We start from the raw sequence: 20539 nt of genomic DNA, 5'->3' as shown, positions 1-20539 counted from the left end.
TTTACAACATTTCTAGGATTGTAGGACATTTCTAGGATTGCAGGACATTTTTCAGATTTTAGGACATCTCTATTATTTTAGGATGTTTTTACGATTTTAGGAAAATTTTTGGATTTTTGGACATTTCTCGGATTTTCAGACATTTCTAGGATTTTAGGACATTTCGGTCTTAGCTAGACCCTCTGCCAGGCGATGTGGGGGCTCTATTTTGATGCTGTTTTACGCACTCTGGCACCTTATGGATACTAAAAGGACAAAAACTATTACCATTGTCAATCACTTTAATTTTAATGTCAATTAGAAAATTGTTGGGGGGGCACCAGGGGCCCTATCAGGGGCCAGATTTGGCCCCGGGACTGTAAGCTGAGCATCAGTGCTATAGTCTTCTTCTTTTGTATAACTGGTTACATTCTCTGAATTTACTTCTTACTTAACATTTAATGACCTGTAACCTGGAGGTGAGGGGTGGCTGCCTGCGGGGGTGTTGTGCAGTTGGGGGTTCACAGAACCAAAATGAGATGAAACGTGGTTCATGTAGTCACGGATGATGTTAAACGTGGTGGTCTCTATGGAAACAGATCAGTTATTTACTTTCTGGTTTTATTTTGCCTCCGCAGAGAAACCCGACCCACCAATTGCTGTGGAGGCCGTCGACCCAACGTCCAAGTCCATCACGGTGACCTGGAGGGCTCCGGACAGCGACGGCGGCTGTCCCATCCAGGGCTACATCGTGGAGAGGATGGAGAAGGATGGAGACCGCTACGAGAGGGTCACCCCAAGCCTGGTGCCCGGCTTCTCCTACGTGGTGACCGGCTTGAAGGAGGACACTGAATACCAGTTCAGGGTCCGAGCTGAGAACGCCGCTGGTGTCAGCGAGCCATCCCGCAGCACACAGCTCATCAAGGCTGCAGACCCCGTCGGTATGCAAAAACACAAAAACTCAGAATCAGTCAGTGAACCAAGGAAAACGTTTTCAGTAAGAACCGCCCACATCTCACGACTCTTCTTCCATTCCCAGAAAAACCGAAGGTCACCCTCCACGCCCGCGTGCAGTCCGGTCTGTGCATCAAGAAGGGTGACGAGATCCGCATCGACGCCTACATCTCCGGCTCTCCATATCCCAAAGTCACCTGGATGAGGAACAACGAGGACGTCACCAAAGAGCCCACCAAGAAGATCATCCCCTTCGTCAGGAAGAAAAAGACCAAGGCCAGGGTCCGAGTCCTCACAGACCTGACGCATGTCTTCATGTCTCTCTGCAAGTCTTTAAGGACTCAATAAAACATTTTGTTTCTTTAGGTTCCTGAACCCGTGGAGGAGTTTGTGACTCCGATGAGGGAGCGTCTGGGTCTGGATCAGACCAAAAGGGGTCAGTCTGCGCTGATGATCCGCGACGCCATCAGAGTCGACCATGGCGAGTTCACCATCCAGGTGGAGAACACTCACGGCGTCGCCTCCGCCACCTGCGTGGTCAATGTCCTCGGTAAGACTCAAGTTCATTTATTTCATCCTGGTACCTGAACCTGCAGGTCACATGACCTTGTCACGGTCCTCACTGAGGTTTTAGTTAGTCGTTATTTACCATGGCTGTTAACTGAAGTTTGACGGTATAAATTCTTACAGAGGCTGAACTGAGAGAATGAGTGAGAGAGCTGGTGTTTGAATGTGTTTGGTTTGTTGAGTCTCAGTGTCTTCGGTCCCCCTGAGACTCCTCGTTGACCCAGTTCTGTTCTGCTGCAGACAAACCTGGTGCTCCCATCAACTTCACCTTTGACGAGATCCGTAACACGTCACTGGTCTGTAACTGGGAGCCTCCCGAGGACGATGGCGGCAGCGAGATCCTGAACTACATCCTGGAGAAGAAGGACAACAAGAACGAGGAGATCGGCTGGATCACTGTGGCGTCCTCGCTGAAGGGCACCACGTGCCCCATCACCAAACTCATCGAGGGGAAGGAGTACATCTTCAGGGTCACCGCCGAGAACAAGTTCGGCTGCGGGCCGCCCTGCATCTCCGAACCCGTGGTCGCCAAGAACCAGTTCGGTGAGTAAAGGCACAGAACTAATTATTTTAACTAACATTAAAGTCCAAACGCTGCTCCACTCAGAGCCTCCTGCCCATTTTCAAAAATGTTTTACTATTTTTCATCAATAATTGATATGCAGGACAAGAATTTGAAAATTTGTACGAACACAAAAAATGTAAAAAAAAAAAAAAAAAATAAAAAAAAAGTCATGGAATTTTAAAATAGCACCCCATTGGCCTGGAAGAGTTTTGGAAAAACTAAATATACCCTAAAAATAACATGATATGTTCAAGGTCCAATGGAAATTTGAAAAACCAACAATAATTTCTGCTTTTACAGTTTCTGACTGTGAAAACCAAGGTCATTTCTGGTGTTTTTTTTTTTTTTTAAGTCAAAATCTTATCCATAAAAATTGGGGGTTAGGGTTGGGAAGGGTGATTTAGAAAAAAAAAACTTTTTTTGAGAAATTACCCAAAAATAAATAAAATAAAATAGTTTAAAAAAATAAAATAATAATAAGTAAACAAAGTGTGTTTACTGTAAATCTCACAAAAAATCTCTCAAATTCCTAAGATTTCAAGAAGAATGTACGGTCTTTAAATTCTGCCTTAAAGTCTTGGAAAAGTCCTGCAAATTTATTGTTGAAATGTGTGTGAATCCTGAAACTGAAGCATAGTGAAGGGAGGGCCCGCCTTCCTCTGCCTCTGATTGGCTTAAACCGAACCAATCTGACCACCGCAGGCAGTGAGGACCAGCCAATCAGAGGGACAGAGGGGCGGGCTTTCCTTCGCCATCCTAGGATTTGCAGATTTCCATAACCTCCTGAATATGGAGAGCGTAGACCTGTAGTATCATGTAGATTCTGTGTCTTGTGTAAAAACAGTTTGAAGTCACCCCCTCTGCTCTCCCCCCTCCCTCCTCAGATCCTCCAGACGCTCCCAACACGCCGCGAGTCCACGAAGTGACGGCGGGCAGCGCCCACATCTCGTGGCATGAGCCGAAGGACAACGGCAGCCCGATCCTGGGCTACTGGATCGAGAGGAAGGAGGTCAACAGCAAACACTGGACCCGAGTCAACCGAGTCCTCCTCAACTCGCTGGACGTCAAGATCACGGGGCTCATGGAGGGACTCACCTACATCTTCAGGGTGTGCGCCGAGAACCTGGCTGGTCCCGGGCCCTTTAGTGAGCCCACTGACCGCATCATCACCATGGACGCCATCAGTAAGTCCTTCCGTCCAATCGCAGCTCGGCAGGAGACAGCCAGCCAGTTCACAGCTCAGACCTCTTCACCGAGGCTCAGTGTGACCTCTGACCCCTGTGACTGTTTCAAATGTTTCATCATATAAAGACACAGACAGGAAGTTGATTCTGATGGATTCAGGTCTCAAACATTAAAACCCCTCTCCCCCCCACAGTGCCCCCTGGCCCCCCCACTCCGTGGATAGTAGACACCGGGAAAGAATCTGTGATCGTGGCCTGGAAGCCTCCTCTGTACAACGGCGGCGGAGACATCCTGGGATACCACGTGGAGAAGGTACAGACAGTTCCTCGGGGTTCCTACAGACGGGGAAAACCGAGAAACAGTCATGGGATTTTGCTAATACTAATTTCCAGGCCTACAAAAGTTTTGGAAAACTAAATATATCCTAAAAAGTTTGGAAAAGTCATGGAATTTTTGTCACAAACCTGTATAATAACACATAGTTTGGTCAAGGACTGTCAGAATTGTGAAAATCCAACAATAATTTTCAGTTTTTACATTTTATGACTGTGATAAATGTTGTAATTCTTGATGTTTTAGAGAAAACATGCCATGAAGTATAAAATGTTTGAAGATAAAACAATCGCAGAAAGTTTTTTTCTTCAAATCAACAGAAATTTTGGACAAAAAAAGAAATAAGACAGAGAAGAGAAAATCAGAAGAATAAAGAAGTAAAGAAAAATGCTAAAAAATCTTTTGATGTAGAAAAAAAAGAGACCAAAACTTTATCTTTTAAAAAAGCCAAACATTTTTTTAAAAAGCCAAGAATTTTTCGACAAAAAAAATCATTTTCACAATTTTTTTTCTTAAAAAATAGCCTTAAAATAAAATACAAATGAAAGATGGTCAGAACATTTTATGATGACAAAAAATTTCTTTAAAAATTTTTTTTTAACAATTGCCAAAATTTTTTAAAGAAAACTTACCTTCAAAACTCAATGTTTTCTTTAAAAATCAGTCAGAAATTCAATTAAAAATCCAGCCATTTAAAGCTGTATGTCCCTCCTCTATAGCCAAAATAAAGACATCAGTCCCTCCCCAGGGCTGAAAAAAATATTTGGCAGGCTTCCCGCTTTATGCACCACCCTTCCCCTCTCATAAATGACAAACAGTCCCTAAGTTATATTTAAATATTCAATTATAACCCTGTTCTGAATTCATTATTTCTTAAATAATATATATTTAAAAAGCTGTTATATAGTCATGAAAAAGAACAGATGAGGAGAATCGATGGTCGTTTCAGAGAAAATTTGGTCTTTAAAGTTTGAATCAAAGTCCTGGAAAAGTCCTGGAAGATTCCTGGTAAATCTGTGGGTGACAGACGGATGTCCGGTGTGTGACGTCTCGCTGCGTCTTGTGAGAATGAATAAATAACGTTTGTGTTTGTGTCGTCAGGTTCTGTGTGGTGAGAAGGAGTGGAAGCGCAGCACCGAGTTCAGGTGTAAGGAGCTCACCTACACGGTGACCGGCCTCACCGAGGGCGCCGACTATTACATCAGAGTCTTAGCCGTCAACGACGCCGGCCCCGGAGCGCCCGGCGTCACCGAACCCGTCACCGTCAAAGAGCCGCAAGGTACGCACGCAGGGAGGGGCGTGGCCAACCAGACCACGCCCGTCGAGATGTTCCCGCAGCTGCTTTGTTGCCCCAGTTTGCAGTCGAAGTGAAGCAGCCGCAGGAAGTGTCACGTTTGTACTTCCTGTCCTGACTCGTCTCATGTCCCCTAGAATCCCCCGCTGTGGACTTTGACTCGTCCGTGAGGAACGGTGTCTTCATCAAGGCTGGCGAGCTGTTGAGGCTCCCTGCCGTGGTGACGGGCCGCCCGCAGCCTGAGGTCAAGTGGGCCAAAGACGGCGGCGAGATCGACAAGGAGCACATGGTGGTGGAGACGGAGGGCAAGAACACGGTACTGTCCATCAAGAAGGCGGTGAGGGCCGACCACGGAAAGTACCAGGTCACAGGCACCAACAGCAGCGGCACCAAGACCGCTGAGACCAAGGTGGAGGTCATGGGTGAGTGTCACACGGCAGGGTCAAAGGTCGCAGATGTTAACTTGAACTTTCTGAAATGTTATGTCTTACATATACAAAAGAGTCATTGTCTAATTACACATTCAGCATTTTTCAGAAAATGTCCAGCACAAAAATCAGAACTTGAATAAACTGAAATGTGCGTTTCAGTCTGAGATGAGACATGTTATGATCCGTCCAGAAACGTCTCTGCTCCTTCAGGACACTTTTCATTCAGTCAGTGATTTCTGAGCGTTTTCTTCTGTTCTGCACGTTGATTGCTTATGACTTGTACTCTTTGACCATCAAACTGAACACATTTCTGTGTTGGACACTGAAAATAATTAATTTTTATTTTTTGGTCTTCAAACTGTTTTTGGGGTCATGTGAGATGCAGCACACTGTCAATAGAAACCTGATGGTGCTGAAAGGAGGCCACGGTAAGACCTGGTAGCTGACATTTCTGTGCGTCTCCGCAGACGTTCCGGGTCCGGTGGTGGACCTGAAGACGGTGGCAGTGACCAAGAAGAACATCACGCTCACCTGGTCCGACCCCGTGGACAACGGCGGCAGTGACATCATCGGTTACGAGGTGCTGAGGAAGGACTCCAAGATGAAGCTCTTCCGGCAGCCCATCGAGACGGCGTCCTGCAAGTACGATGTCCAGGGCCTGCTGTCCGGAGAGGAGTACGACTTCAGGGTCATCGCCAGGAACAAGTACGGCGACGGCGCTCCGGCCGACATCGGACCGATCCTGGCCGAAGATCCCAAAGGTGAATCTGCTGAAAGAGACCGACACATTTACGACTAAACACAGCCGAGAAAACCTAAAGATCAGAGAGACTCAGCTGGCATTACTGAGGGGCCACTTCTGCAAAATGACAGAAGGCCAGGGGCCCCATACACGTTTCTAGAGTTTTAGGACTTTTCTCAGATTTTAGGACACTTTTTGGATTTTAGGGCATTTCTAGGGTCTAGAAATGCTCTAAGGGTCTTAGCTGTAGGGTCTTAGCTGTGTCCTCTGTTGGGGGTTGTGGGGGCTCTACTTTACGGACGCACCTTATGGACACTAAAAGGACAAAAACAATTCACAGTGTGAGTAACTTTATTTTCATTGTCAATTAGAAAATGGTTGAGGGGCCACCCGGCACCCTGTCATGGGCCAGTTTTGTCCCCAGGGCTGTCAGTTGAGTATCAGTGCTGTAGAAGAATTGTGCCTGCTGAAGGTTTAGTGCTCTGCTGAAATAGTTGCAGGGTGTAACGGGTCTGGTCCATGTTGTTGCAGGTACTCCGTCTGCTCCCGAGAAGCTGCACTACACCGACAGGAGTAAGACCACCATCACACTGGCCTGGCAGCCACCTCGCACCGACGGTGGCAGCCCCATCAGAGGCTACTACGTGGAGAAGATGAGGTCCGACGGCACCGAGTTTGAAGTGGCAAACCGCAAGATCTTCACCAAGTGCTGCGGAACCATCGAGAACCTGTCGGAGTACCAGGAGTACGAGTTCCGCGTCAAAGCCGTGAACGAGGTTGGCGACGGAGATCCCTCGAAGCCTATCACGGCCAAGATCCAGGATGATGAAAGTACGACACTGTCTCTGAGAGTCTTTGTGTCGGGCTGATCAGGTTCAGAGCAGCACACTGACTGTCTGTCTGTCTGTCCACAGTCGCTCCGGTCATCACAATCCTCAAGTTCTTCAAGAGCAATGCCATCAACGTGAAGAAGGGCTCGGCCATTGACATCCCTGCCGAGGTGAGGGGACTTCCTCTGCCGACGCTGCAGTGGATGAAGGACGACGTGGTGCTAGAGAAGCCTCCTGAGGAGGACAGGATGACGATGGAGACGGAGGAGGTCAGAGCTCCTTCATGTGTTCACAGACTTTAGTTCCCTCTGTGTGTCCACTGTGTCTGTGTCACTGAGAGACGTCACGGTGCGACGTGGTGACTCCTCTGCCACTCAGCTGGTCCAGGATTCTCCTGAGCTGCTTCTTCTTCTTTTGTCTTTTGATTCGATCTGTTAGTTTGTTTCACTGGAGCTGCCTTGTTTTTGAACTGTGCGTTTAAACCAATAAATCTGCCCTCTTCAGGTGAACCGGACCACCATAAGGACGAAGATCGCCATCCCAGAGACCATCAGGCAGGACAAAGGCAACTACAGGCTTGTGGCCACAAACTGCTTTGGCAAAGCTGAGCACGTCATCCGAGTTGAGATCTTTGGTGAGAACAAAAAACTAAATCCTGCAGCAGTCAGTCTCTACGTCAGGTTTGGTTTCCATCGTTTAGATGAGTCTTAGTGAGATTAATATTAGATTTAAAATATGTAAACGTTTTTAATTTTCTCTACCTATCGAGCATCACATTAACCCACTGCTGCATTCACAGACCGGCCTTTCCCCCCGAGGAACGTCGTGGTCTCGGACATTAAGGCAGACTCGTGCTACCTGACCTGGTCAGCGCCGGAGGACAACGGAGGCAGTGAGATCACCAACTATATCGTGGAGCGTAGAGACGCCAGCAAGAAGAAGTCTGACTTCGAGGTTATGACCATCAACCTGATCGACAGGAGATACGGGGTGAGTCAGCGCCACCATCCAGTCATGATTCAAAACAAAATACTTGACGCCGGAGGTGATTTTTATAGACGCCAGACTTCAACGTGGAGCACATGGACTCTAATACACAATCAAAATCAATTCATTCAAATTTTACGGCTTGATAATTCTGTTTTCACAGGTTCTGCTCATGATGATTAATGGTGGAACTTTTTGTAGATGGGCCTTCACAAAGCAAATTTATTTTAAAAATCTCCTGAAATTTTTAAGGAACATTTAAAAAAAAAAAAAGAAAAAAAAAAAGCCTATTTTTGCTGTTTATTAATCTTATATGTGATTCAGTTTTTTAGGCCTCAGACTGAGTCATGAGTGATCCCTGTTTCTGTCCCACAGGTCTACAAACTGACCGTGGACGGTCTCTACCAGTTCAGGATCAAAGCTGAGAACAAATACGGCGTGAGTGACGGCTGTGACTCAGAGAAAGTCCAGCTCCGGGATCCATTCGGCCTCCCTGGACCGCCACGTAACCCCAAGATCATCGCTGCCACGGCAACCACCATGACCCTGACCTGGGACCCTCCTCTGGACAATGGCGGCTCCAACATCCAGGGCTACTGGCTGGAGAAGAGGGAGCGCGGCGCCGTGTACTGGGGCCGTGTCAACCGTGCGCCAGTCACCAAGCCGTCCGTGAAGGGCCTGCAGTACACAGTGCTCAGACTCATCGAAGGAACCGAGTACCAGTTCAGGGTCGCAGCCTGCAACGCTGCTGGAATCGGACCGCCCAGCGAGTCCACAGAGTGCCGCTACGCTGTCGACCCCTGCGGTGAGTGTTACCCTCTGACCCCTGGGTCAGTGTCAATTTTTGTGCTGTGGTTGGATACCTTTTACAAGCTGCAACCTGAGCAAACTGATTTCTTCCAAAAACATGGGTAAAAGGCGGTGTGCAGTTGTTGCTCATAATTACTTTTAAAAAAAATTTAATGTAAAAAAACTTTTTTAAAGACTAATTTCTTGCTAATTTTTGCATGATGTCTTCTTAAGTTGCTCACTGTCCTCTTCCAGTATTTTTGCAAGAAACCAAACCGCTTTGCTCAGTTTTAGAGCTTTAAAGCATTTCTCTCTGCAGCTTTGTCAGTCTGTTGGAAGTTTTTTACTTTATTTAAAAGCATTTGCTCTTTAGGAACTCATCAGGTGAAATAAATAGTAAATATGATCAACAGTTTGCAGAATTTTTAAATTCAGATTCTGTTTGAGTCCGGCTCACCTCGATGCTTAAAGTGAAAGCTGGCTGTTTAACTCAGACTGACCTTTGGCCCGTCTGCCTGTCTCTCAGCGCCCCCCAGCCCCCCTGGATCCCCCGAGGTTAAAGACAAGACCAAGAACAGCGTCACACTCACCTGGATCCCGCCGGACAAAGACGGCGGCAGCCCCATCAAGGGTTACATCATCGAGGTCCATGAGGAGGGCTCTCCTGATTGGAGGAGGGTGAACCCTGCCGACAAGCTCCACCCCTCTACCAAGATCACTGTCCCCGACCTGAAGGAAGGCAAGAAGTGCAGGTTCAGGATCTACGCCGTCAATGCCGCTGGAAACTCTGAGCCCGCCAAGACGGGAGACATCCTGGTCCAGGACATCCTGGGTGAGAAAAACACTCGTTGGTTCGAGTTCAGAGCCGCTCGCAGCGACGTCTCTGCTGGGTATCATGTGAAAAGGCTGATGCTTTTCACTGCAGATTTGTATACAGTTCTGATTCCCAGAAATCTTCAGAGTACAAATCTGAATTGTGGAGAGCTTTGTTGTCAGTAAATCAGATCCTGATCTGACTGAATCCTGACAGATTTTTAACCTGGACGTGAACAACGTGTTGTTTTGTCTGTTGTTCAGTCGAGCCGATTGTGCATCTGGACGTGAGTGCTCAGGACCTGCTGAACTGCAGAGCGGGAACGCCAATCAGGATTTCCGCCACCATCAGCGGACGCCCCATCCCCAAGGTTACCTGGACGTTCGACGGAACCGCAGAGACTGAGAAGAAGAACGACCTCCACACGCTGCCCATCGACTCGGAGGTCAGAGTGCTCACACGTTCTCTGACTGTTTCCGTGTTTTTAACTACATATGATGCTCAAATACCGCAGCAAGTTTTTCTCTTGTGGTCTGAATTCTGCTGAGTAATGTTTAGGAGCTGGACAGAAAGTGTCAACTACAACTTTCAGACATAAAATGGTTTTAAAAATTGAAATAAATGAGTTTCTGACAGCATGCTGGTGTTTCCTCTTAGATCCACTCCACCGACACCACCTCCGTCATCGTGATCCCCGACAGCAAAATGAACCACAGCGGTCGATACATCCTCAACGCTGAGAGCCCCGCCGGACACAAGGTGGTTAAAGTCCGCGTCAACGTGCTTGGTACGTAAAGATTCAACTGTTTGCATCACATGATCGCCTCATCCTGACAGTGCACTCAGAGACTCGTGTGTCATGCAGAGTGATCATTGGAAAAATCTAAAAATATGACTGTTTTAAAACAAAAATGAAGACATCTTCGCAGTCTTCTAGTGTCTGATTTCTGGTTTCTGTGGACCACAGACCTGCCCGGACCTCCCAGAGACCTGAAGGTCAGCGACGTGACCAGAGGAACCTGCCGCCTCACCTGGAAACCTCCGGCGTGCGACGGAGGCGACAGAGTGAAGAGCTACTATATCGACAAGAAGACAGTGGACGGCAAAGCCTGGACCAAGGTAAAAAAAACCAACCAAAACACCGCCAGCATCACTGCAGAGACCTGCAGCTTCTCCCTGATCCACTGACTGACCCTGATCTGATTCTTGCAGGTCAACCCGGCCTGTGCTGCTCAGTCTTTGGTGGTTCCAGACCTGATCAACGGTCAGGACTACCTGTTCCGCATCCGGGCTGAGAACAGCTTCGGCTTCAGTCCGTTCATCGAGACCATTGAGAGAGTCAAAGCCAGAGACCCGATCCGTACGGTTCCTCTCATCATCCTCTCTGTTCTGCTGAGTTTTTATGTGCCAACTTTATTCAGCTCGAAACATTTCTGTACTTTTTATTTCTGGACTAGGAGGCTTTAAAAACACTGACAAACAAACCCTGACAAGTCCTCTGTAGTTTTGGATCAAACTTTAGATTCAGGTGGTCCATTTCTGCACACAGTCCATCATCATTGTTTGGCTTCATGAACTGACCGTCAGCTGACTGATCATATTTTAGAGAAAATTCATCTTCAGACACGCAGGACGACGCACCTCATTAGATTTACTGTGAATAATCAAACAGACAAACTCCCGCCTCAGAGGACAGGATATACATTTATTAAAAATAAGAATGGTTTCCTCTGTGATCTGATGTTGATGTGTCGCATCCTCAGATCCTCCTGACCCCCCCACCAGGCTGAAGATCACATCAGTGAGGAAGCGCGCGGTGAATCTGACCTGGAAGGCTCCAAAGAACAACGGCGGTTCGCCCATCACCCACTACAGCGTGGACCTGCTCTGCTGGGACGCCAGTGGCCAAAAGGAGGCGTGGAGGAGGTGAGAGGTCGACACGCTGAGCTCCTGTTGGCGGGAAGCCCTGTTACATTCAATAATCCGCTCAAGCTGCGCTGGATCTGAATTTGGGCACTTTGGATCAGGACTAGAAGGTTCAGATGGTCATGGAATACCTGGAAAAGTCATGGAATTGGCAAATAGCAATTTCCAGGCCTGGAGAAGTTTTGAAAAGCTAAATTTACCCAGAAAGTTTTGGAAAAGTCCTGGAATTTTGTTTCACAAACCTGCATAACAACACTTGATGCGTTCAAGGACCGTAAGAAATGTGAAAATCCAACAATAATTTTGTGTGCCTGCAGGTGTGGAAGGCATGCTTTCTTAAAAAGTCAGTATCAGGTAACAACATTCAAAGTTTATCGTTAACAAGATATGATTTATGCTTTTACAAAAGATTCTCATGCAAAAAAAGCAAAACATGGGGCGCCCGGTGGCTCAGTTGGTAGAGCAAGCCCCCCATGTACAGCGGCTGTGTCCCCGCCGGGGCCGCGGGTTCGAGTCCGGGTTCGGCCCTTTGCTGCATGTCATCCCTTCTCTCTCTCCCCCTTTCACGCTATATCTGTCCTATCAAATAAAGGCATTGAAAAAGCCCAAAATATGAAAACATTTTTAAAGACTGTTCAAGGACCGTCAGAAATTTGAAAATCCAAGAATAATTTCTGTTTTCCAGTTTCTTGCTGATAAATGGGCTCACTTTTGGGGATTTTTAAAGAAAACATGCAGGTTTGGAAGGCGTGAAAAGGAACCAATAAGGAGCATTGATGCTCGTTTCAGAGAACTTTTGGTCTTTAACATTTGCCTCAAAGTCCTGGAAAAGTCCTGGAAATGTTTTGGTAAAGTGTGTATGAACCCTGACACTGAGCATGTGTCTATTTGAGACCAGGTCAAAATTTTGCATCATCTACCTTACTCATCACTAATTTTGTAGACAGAAACAGAACCAGTCTGTCTCCTGCAGACGGACTCTGTGTGAACATAAATTAATAAGCAAAACATCACGTGAGTAACTGGTACAGGAGCTCTGTTTTCCTGTTGAAATGAGTCGGTCTTGTTTTCAGGAGACGTTCTGTCCTCATCCATCGTGTCTGAGACATTTCCAGCTCTGAGGTTTATCTCCTTTATGTCTCCAGGTGCAACAGAAGAGATGTGGACACCACCAGCTTCAGAGTGGAGGACCTGACGGAGGGAGACGAGTACGAATTCAGAGTGATGGCGCACAACGAGGTCGGACCAAGCCGACCCTCCACCACGGTTGGACCCATCGTCATCCAGGACCAGATCTGTGAGAAAGCCGTCCCTTAATTTCAAGAAAGGTTCAGTATGGAAAACAAAAGCAACGCATTTTGAACTGAGCCATAATCTCCTCTTTCTGTGCATTAGGCGCTCCGTCCATTGAGCTGAAGGAGTTCATGGAGGTCGAGCAGGGCACTGACATCAGCATCGTGGCCAAGATCCGCGGCTGTCCCTTTCCCACGCTCACCTGGTACAAGGCTCCGCCCCACAAGTCCGACGCCAAGGTGGAGGTTCAGTATGACGAGCACATCAACAAGATTGTGTCGGACGACAGCTGCACGCTGCTCATCCAGCAAGGCAAACGCCCCGACACTGGCCTCTACACGCTGGTGGCCTCCAACAGCCTCGGCAAAGCGTCCAAGGAGATGAGGCTCAACGTGCTCGGTACGAACAAACGCGTCTGAGCCAATCAGAGCGTGCTTGGTGCTCCCAGAGTTTTCTGACTGAAATATGAGCAGACTGATCTGAAACAAAAGCTGCGTCTGAATTTCAGTTAATTTGTATGAGATTGTTTACCAGAAGTGGTGCTTTTTCAAACACATTAAATATGAAGCATTTGTCGTGGAAAACAGCTGATCTTTACCCAAAAGTTTCATGAACACTTCCAAACAAAAGGGTTCATACGGTCAAAAAAAAAAACTAAACCGCAAAAGTCATGGAATTTGCATATAGTTATTTCCAGGCCTGTGAAAGTTTTGGAAAACTAAATGTACCCTGAAATATTTGGGAAAAGCCATGGGATTTGATGTGTTCAAGGACCATCGTAAATTTGAAAATCCTACAATAATTTTTATTTTTACAGTTTCTGGCTGATAAAAAGGGACATTTTTGGTGATTTTATAAGAAAACATGCCTTGAAGGCGAGTTTCCTTTAAAAATCAGTATAAGGTTATAACATTGAAATTCTCTTGTTATAACAAGATCTTTTTTTGTTTTTACAAAAGATTTTCAAGATATAGGTAACTGTATGTGAAAGAGATGTCTTGTTCTAACATGAAAACATTTTTTTATTTGAGGAAAGTATCTTGCAAAAACTTGATTCACATCATGTTATGACAGGAGACTTTTAATGTTATTTTTAGTTTCTGGCATTTCTATACTTCTGTAAAATAAGAATCAATCAGAGGGAAATCAATTATAAAAACATGAACTACAGGTGTGACTTACCTGGTTGACTTGAGCTGTCTTTTATTTTCAGGCCGGCCTGGACCTCCATCTGCTCCCATCAAGTTTGAGGAGATCGGAGCCGAGAAGATCACGCTGTCCTGGCTGCCGCCGAAGGACGATGGCGGCTCCAAAGTCACAAACTACGTCATCTGGAGGCGCGTGGCCAGCAGGAAGTCCTGGGTGCCCGTCACCAGCGAGCCCAAAGAGCGGATCTGGACGGTGGAGAACCTGATGGAGGGACACGAGTACGTGTTCCGGGTCATGGCCCAGAACAAGTATGGAGTTGGAGAGCCGCTGGATAGTGAGCCCGAGGTCGCCAGAGATGTCTGTAGTGAGTCCTCGTTTTTAACAAAATATGCTGTATATATCTGTCAGGAATTTTACTTCTATTAGTCTTCACTTCATAATAATCAGATTGGAGGACAAAGTGTTTTGGATTAAAGAAAGATTAGAGATCTTCAGGCTGATGAACTGAAGCATTATGTGATTTGAAATCAAAAAGTCTGAATGAATGCTTCACTTCAAGGTCCACTGATCAGAGGGGCAAAAATACTCCTTACATGAAAACATTTTTGCAAATCCAGCAAATTAAATACTTGACCAAGGAAAAACACAGATGTCGTAGATTCAAAAGCCCAAGAAAAATCAAACTTTGCTCATCGATTTGCAACAGTGGCCGCAACGTACCAATGGTGCAAGGGGTCTGTGCAGAACAGACCAACATAATAATATAGGACACGATCCAAAATCCAGGTGTAAACCCGATCTGAGGGATCCTGCAAGACAAGAAAGCACAAAAACTTCAAGGAAGAAGCTGAGTTAGCTCAAGGCACACCTTAGCCAGCCCTAACTGTAAGCTTTATCAGAGAGGAAAGTCTGAGCCAGCCCTAACTGTAAGCTTTATCAGAGAGGAAAGTCTGAGCCAGCCCTAACTATAGGCTTCATCAAAGAGGAAAGTCTTAAGTCTACTCCTGCATGTGGAGACAGCGTCGGCCTCTGAAACTGGAGGATGTATATACTGAATTAAAATATTTGAATACTCTAACCTTCGATCTTTTCTTTTTCTCCTCCTGCAGCCGTCCCCGGTCAGGTTGAGAAGCCGACAGTAAGCGGCATCACAATGGACTCCATGACAGTTAGCTGGGAGGAGCCCGAGGACGACGGTGGCACCCCGATCACCGGCTACTGGCTGGAGCGTAAGGAGACGACGGGCAAACGCTGGACGCGCGTCACCCGCGACCCCATCCGTCCCATGGGCATGGGCGAGTCGTTTGTGGTGAGCGGACTCATTGAGGGCTCCCAGTACCTGTTCAGAGTCTGCGCCATCAATGCTGCAGGACCCGGGCTCTACAGTCCCACCACTGACCCCATCTTTGCCAGAGACCCCATCTGTAAGAGCTCCACACTGAGATCACACAAGTTTATGTTGTTTTAAATAGATAAAGAATAATGTCAACCACCTGTCTGTTTCCTTGTGTAGCCCCACCCTCTCCTCCAACCCCGAAGGTTAATGATTGGACAAAGTCTACAGTGGACCTGGAATGGATCCCTCCTCTAAAGGACGGAGGCTCCAAAATCATTGGTTATTGGGTGGAGTACAAGGAGGAGGGCACCGAGGCCTGGGTCAAGGTAAGTCTCCCAGCAAACTTGGCTTATGTCAGCCAAACTACGGGCTGGTTCAAAGCAAGCCTGAGCCAGCCCTAACTACAAGCTTTATCAAAGAAAAAATTCTTCAGTCTGCTTTTTAAGCCATATCCTCTTTAGAGATAGAAGTGTGGTTACGAATGACTTTACTTACTCCTTGTGTGTGTTTTTCAGGCCAAAGAGACCGAAATACGTGGCACCCGCTTTGTGATCCCCGGTCTGAAAACTGGTGGCAAATACAAGTTTAGGGTGACAGCTTTCAATGCTGCCGGGAATGGCGAGCCAGGAGAAGTCCCAGAGGTGCTTGAGGTCAATGACAGAACCAGTGAGTCGGTTTACACATTTCTTTCACGTCAAACTATCTCAATAATCTGACCCATTAGGAGCTTTTTGTCCAGGTTGGCCATGACAATCAGACTTCAGCATTGACTTTCTTCCCCCCAGTTGCTCCTGAGATTGACCTGGATGCTTCAGTGAAGGAGAGGATGGTGGTCCACGCCGGTGGTGTGATCCGCATCATTGCCTACGTGTCAGGCCAGCCTGCTCCAGAGGTCACCTGGGGCAGAGACGGAGCTGCACTGCCTCCTGAGGCTAAAATCGAAACAACGGCCATCAGCTCATCTCTGGTCATCAAACCCTGCACCAGGAGGCACCTCGGCGTTTACACGTTGAGTGCCAAGAATGCCGGAGGGGAAAAGAAGAAGAACATCACTGTGGAAGTTCTGGGTAAAATACTATTTTTATGTCAAGACGAGACAGCATCTTTAGACGATTCACAGATTTTATGTTTTTAATGAATGCATGTGACGTTTATGTGTCCTCCCTCAGATGTCCCTGGGCCAGTCGGTATCCCTGTCACTGCAGAGAACCTGACCACCGATTCTTGCAAGATCAACTGGTACTTCCCAGAGAACGACGGTGGCTCTCCCATCAGTAACTTCATCATTGAGAAGCGCGAGGCCGAGCGCAAGGCCTGGACCTCGCTGTCCTTCACCGCCAGCAGACAGAACGCCATCGCTTATGACCTGACCATCGGAAAGTCCTATTTCTTCAGAGTGGCCGCTGAGAATGCCATCGGCATCGGACCCTTCACGGAGACCGCAGCTGAGCTCGTCATGAAGGAACCAATCAGTGAGTTTACTGAAACATATATCGAGGTGACCTCTGGTCTGACAGTCTGTATTTTTAAGATTATAGTACAGTACTGAATTTTGCAGACAAGAGAAGTAAAACAGAATCACTTAATGAGTTCCCATCTCCAGATATAAAGAACCACCTGAATGTTTGTGCTCCCTTCAGATGTGCCTGACCGCCCCGAGGAGCTCGAGGTCACCAAGGTCACCAAAGATTTGATCAGCGTCGCCTGGAAGCCGCCCAAGTTTGACGGCGGTTCAGAGATCACCATGTACATCCTGGAGGCGCGCATGATTGGCAAAGACAAGTTCACCCGAGTGACGAAGGAGCACCTGATGGAGAGGAAGTACACCTTAGATGGCCTGAGGGAGGGAGACACCTATGAGCTCAGGGTCATTGCCGTCAATGAGGTCGGACCCAGCAAGCCGTCGTACCCCACCAAACCAATCACCTGCAAGGACGAACTGGGTGAGGGCCCTGAACAGGACTGGCTGTTTTTAGATTCAGTGGCAGGGTTTCTGTTAGAAATCTTTAAACTTTAAGAGACTTGAAATACTGCTTTAGTTTAGTTCAAAAAGGAATGGTGTAAATAAAAGTGTGGGCAAAGTGGCCTGATTTCTTTCAAAAACATGGGATTCAGGCAATGAGCAACTCTGAAGAAATGTCCCAGAAATTAGCAAGAAATCAGTAAAAAGTACAAATATTTACCTAAAAATTAGCAAAACAAAAACCAATATGAAATACAATAAAATAAAATAAATTAAGGAAATGTTCTGAAAGTGTTTGCGAATATTGAAAATAATTATTCATTAGTAATTAGTAACAAGTAGTAACAGATAATTACAAATATAGTTCTCAGGACATTTTCCCCAAACTTTTAGAAAAATACTTTTCAAAATCTACTAATTTGTTTGAATTTGCAAGATATTTCTTGCCAAGTTGCTCATTTCCTTTTTTCCTATGTTTTTAAAAGAAAGCAAACCAATTTGCTCAAAGTTCAAAGGTTTGTGTGTTTGAAGGCAGCACACAAAAAGTAGTGTTGATCCTCCTTTTCGTATGTATCTGTATTTGTTTGTGTATGTTTATATGTTCAGTCTCTCCTTCCGTTTTTTTTTTTACATATTGAAAATAAATTTCAATTGAATTTAATATCTTAATTTCTTCTGACTTTGTCAAAACAATGTTCTTTCCCTGCAGAGCCGCCGACCATCGAGCTCGACTTCCGCGATAAGATCATCATCCGTGTTGGTGAGAGCTGCCTGCTGCAGGGACGCTACACTGGCAAACCCTCCCCGTCCATCCTGTGGTACCGAGACGACAAGGAGCTGAAGGCCGACCAACACATCATGTTCAAGAACACACTGACTACCATGTCAATCGGCTTGATGAAGGCGAAGCGCGAGCACAGCGGCAAATACGTGGTGGTGGTGGAGAACAGCACCGGGTCCAGGAAGGGAGTCTGCAACATCACGGTCGTCGGTATGTAAGTGGGACTAGTGGAGAACATTGGGGCTGATAAAAGCTTGTATAATTAGCAAGACATCATTAAATTATACACACAACTAAGCCATACACTTAGACGGGAGTAGAAGGGGTGCAGTAATAGAAGGGGTCTATGAGACCTCCATAGGACACCATAAGTAATCGTGCCATCCATTTACATACGCAATTACTTAATAACAAATGTTCACTTACATTGCACTGTTTCTAGTAGCTTTTTGCGGCAGAGGAGTGGAAAACTGTTTGAAATGTTCAGATAGTTTCAGTATCTGTGCTTTAATTGATGAGAAACAGCTGAAGAACAGAATTACATCTATGAACTGATTGTGGCCGAAGTGCTGGAAACCTCAAAGCTGCAAACCTGCGACCTCCACCGAATAATGCAGGGTCGCATTTTCCTCCTGCAGAGTTGTCTGACACTGACATTGTTTCTTCTCTCCCTGCAGATCGTCCAACTCCTCCTGTCGGCCCCGTGGTGTTTGAGGAGGTGCACAGGGAGTACATGGTCATCTCCTGGAAACCTCCTCTGGACAGCGGCGGCGTGGATGTCTCCAACTACATCATTGAGAAGAGAGACACCAACAGGGACACCTGGACCACAGTGACGTCCGCCACCACTAAGACCACATGCAAGGTGGGTCCAGATGGTTGTTGTGTGATTTTAAGATCTTCAGAAAAATAAAAAGTTTGGACCAGACCAAAGATGGACATTGCAGTGGATGGGGTTTTCTAAAGAGATGTTTACATGTTGCTTCTTTGTCTCAGATCCCGAAGCTGACTGAGGGCAGGGAGTACATCATGAGGATATCTGCTGAGAACACGTACGGCATCAGTGACCCTCTGGAGTCCGAGGAGATGAGAGCCAAAGATCTTTTCAGTAAGTTCTGCAGATGCGCTACCTGGTTCACCTAAATTTATTTCAGGAAATTACTTCTTGATCAAATTAATTTAGGTTTCATAACTGTTCCAAAATAGCATTGGAAAAATTTGGTTCAAACAAAAAAAAGGAATGAGTTTTATTTTAGAATTTATTTATAAACAAATTTTGTACAAAACAAAACAGAAATTCGAAAATAATTTTTCTGTAAAATAATAATACAGTGGATATTAAGAGTGGACCAGTGCAGTGGACCAGAAAGAGCCCCAATAACCCAGGTTTTTCTTCTGTGGCTCCCTTGCAGGAGTCCCAGAGGCCCCTGAGATGCCGACAGTCAGGGAGGTGTACGCCACCAACGCTCTAGTATTGTGGAACCGGCCTCGCGACGGCGGGAAGCCTATCACCAACTACATCCTGGAGAAGAAGGAGCCTGGAGCCAAGAGGTGGTCAAGAGCCACCAGAGACACACTGTACCCGGCCACTCAGTACCGAGTCCAGGACCTGATCGAGGGCTGCGAGTACGAGTTCAGGGTGATGGCTGAGAACGAGCTGGGAACTGGAGACCCCAGTGTCCCCTCCAAACCCATCCTCGCCAAAGATCCCATCGGTCAGTGCCAAATTCATGCAAATCAACTGTTTATATTTGTATTATCTTCTATGTTCACATACCCGGTTTATCTGTTGCCATCATCCAATCTCCTAAAACTCTATTGACTCTTGGAGAAATGATGCTTGTATCTATCTTTTCTTCAAGGTTTGGTCAGGTCGCCACGTTTAAGTTCTTTGTCCCTATAATTTAGTCTTTGATATGTTCTCCTCACAGTGCGTCCCAGCCCTCCAGTGACCCCCGAGGCCTACGATAAGACCAAGGACTCAGTCAGCCTGAGGTGGAAGTTGCCTCGCCATGATGGCAAGGGACGCATCTTTGGCTACCTCGTCGAGTACCAGAAGCCCGGTGCAGTGGAATGGAACCAGGCCAATGAGACCCCGGAGCAGTGCCCCGACCTGCACTACGTGGTGACGGGCCTGGCCGACAGACATGAGTATGCCTTTAGGATCTTCACTGTCAACGCCGCTGGCAAATCTGACCCCGCCTACGTCAAAGAGACCATCAAAGTCCATGACAGACTGGGTAAGGGCTTTGTTTAACTCCTCCTGTGTTTTTATCTTTAACCAGAAACTTGAATAAATACAGTTGTCTGAAGGGGAAATTTTTATGATGCTTTCGAGGCAGTATAAACTAGGTATTATATGACTTTATATATATATATGTATATATATATATATATATACGTGTGTGTGTGTGTGTGTGTTTAATGTGACAAGAACCATTTTCACCCCTGATAAGTTTTTACACCTGAGATAAATGTTTTCCAAGAACAAATTTAAAATGAAAAACATTAACATTTTTATTTGTGATTTTCCAAATTTTGGAATACATGACAATGTAATTAAATTTTACTTCAGGTAATAGTGTCTGAAAAGCTCTATACTATTAGTTTTAGCCAGTGTA

The 20539-nt window shown here is 46.3% G+C and overlaps 1 protein-coding gene across 1 annotated transcript in view; it reads left to right on the top strand.

The window, feature by feature from the left end:
• Window positions 1-20539, top strand: part of ttn.1 (titin, tandem duplicate 1) — a 194389-nt gene that overhangs the window by 115289 nt on the left and 58561 nt on the right. The window contains 34 exon segments of the mRNA XM_042494071.1: window positions 618-920; window positions 1019-1215; window positions 1300-1483; window positions 1741-2043; window positions 2950-3249; window positions 3444-3562; window positions 4685-4862; window positions 5015-5299; window positions 5776-6069; window positions 6582-6881; window positions 6965-7149; window positions 7385-7514; window positions 7680-7870; window positions 8243-8672; window positions 9183-9488; window positions 9734-9915; window positions 10128-10257; window positions 10438-10589; window positions 10683-10830; window positions 11234-11396; window positions 12542-12693; window positions 12792-13088; window positions 13903-14202; window positions 14948-15262; window positions 15352-15500; window positions 15690-15840; window positions 15960-16241; window positions 16344-16646; window positions 16815-17117; window positions 17847-18128; window positions 18596-18783; window positions 18915-19026; window positions 19331-19633; window positions 19850-20158. Coding sequence (XP_042350005.1) covers window positions 618-920; window positions 1019-1215; window positions 1300-1483; window positions 1741-2043; window positions 2950-3249; window positions 3444-3562; window positions 4685-4862; window positions 5015-5299; window positions 5776-6069; window positions 6582-6881; window positions 6965-7149; window positions 7385-7514; window positions 7680-7870; window positions 8243-8672; window positions 9183-9488; window positions 9734-9915; window positions 10128-10257; window positions 10438-10589; window positions 10683-10830; window positions 11234-11396; window positions 12542-12693; window positions 12792-13088; window positions 13903-14202; window positions 14948-15262; window positions 15352-15500; window positions 15690-15840; window positions 15960-16241; window positions 16344-16646; window positions 16815-17117; window positions 17847-18128; window positions 18596-18783; window positions 18915-19026; window positions 19331-19633; window positions 19850-20158 — 7926 coding nt within the window.

Source organism: Plectropomus leopardus, chromosome 10 (genome assembly GCF_008729295.1).
Source record: "Plectropomus leopardus isolate mb chromosome 10, YSFRI_Pleo_2.0, whole genome shotgun sequence".
NCBI lineage: Eukaryota > Metazoa > Chordata > Actinopteri > Perciformes > Serranidae > Plectropomus > Plectropomus leopardus.
This window is presented reverse-complemented; position numbering and strand designations above follow the sequence as displayed.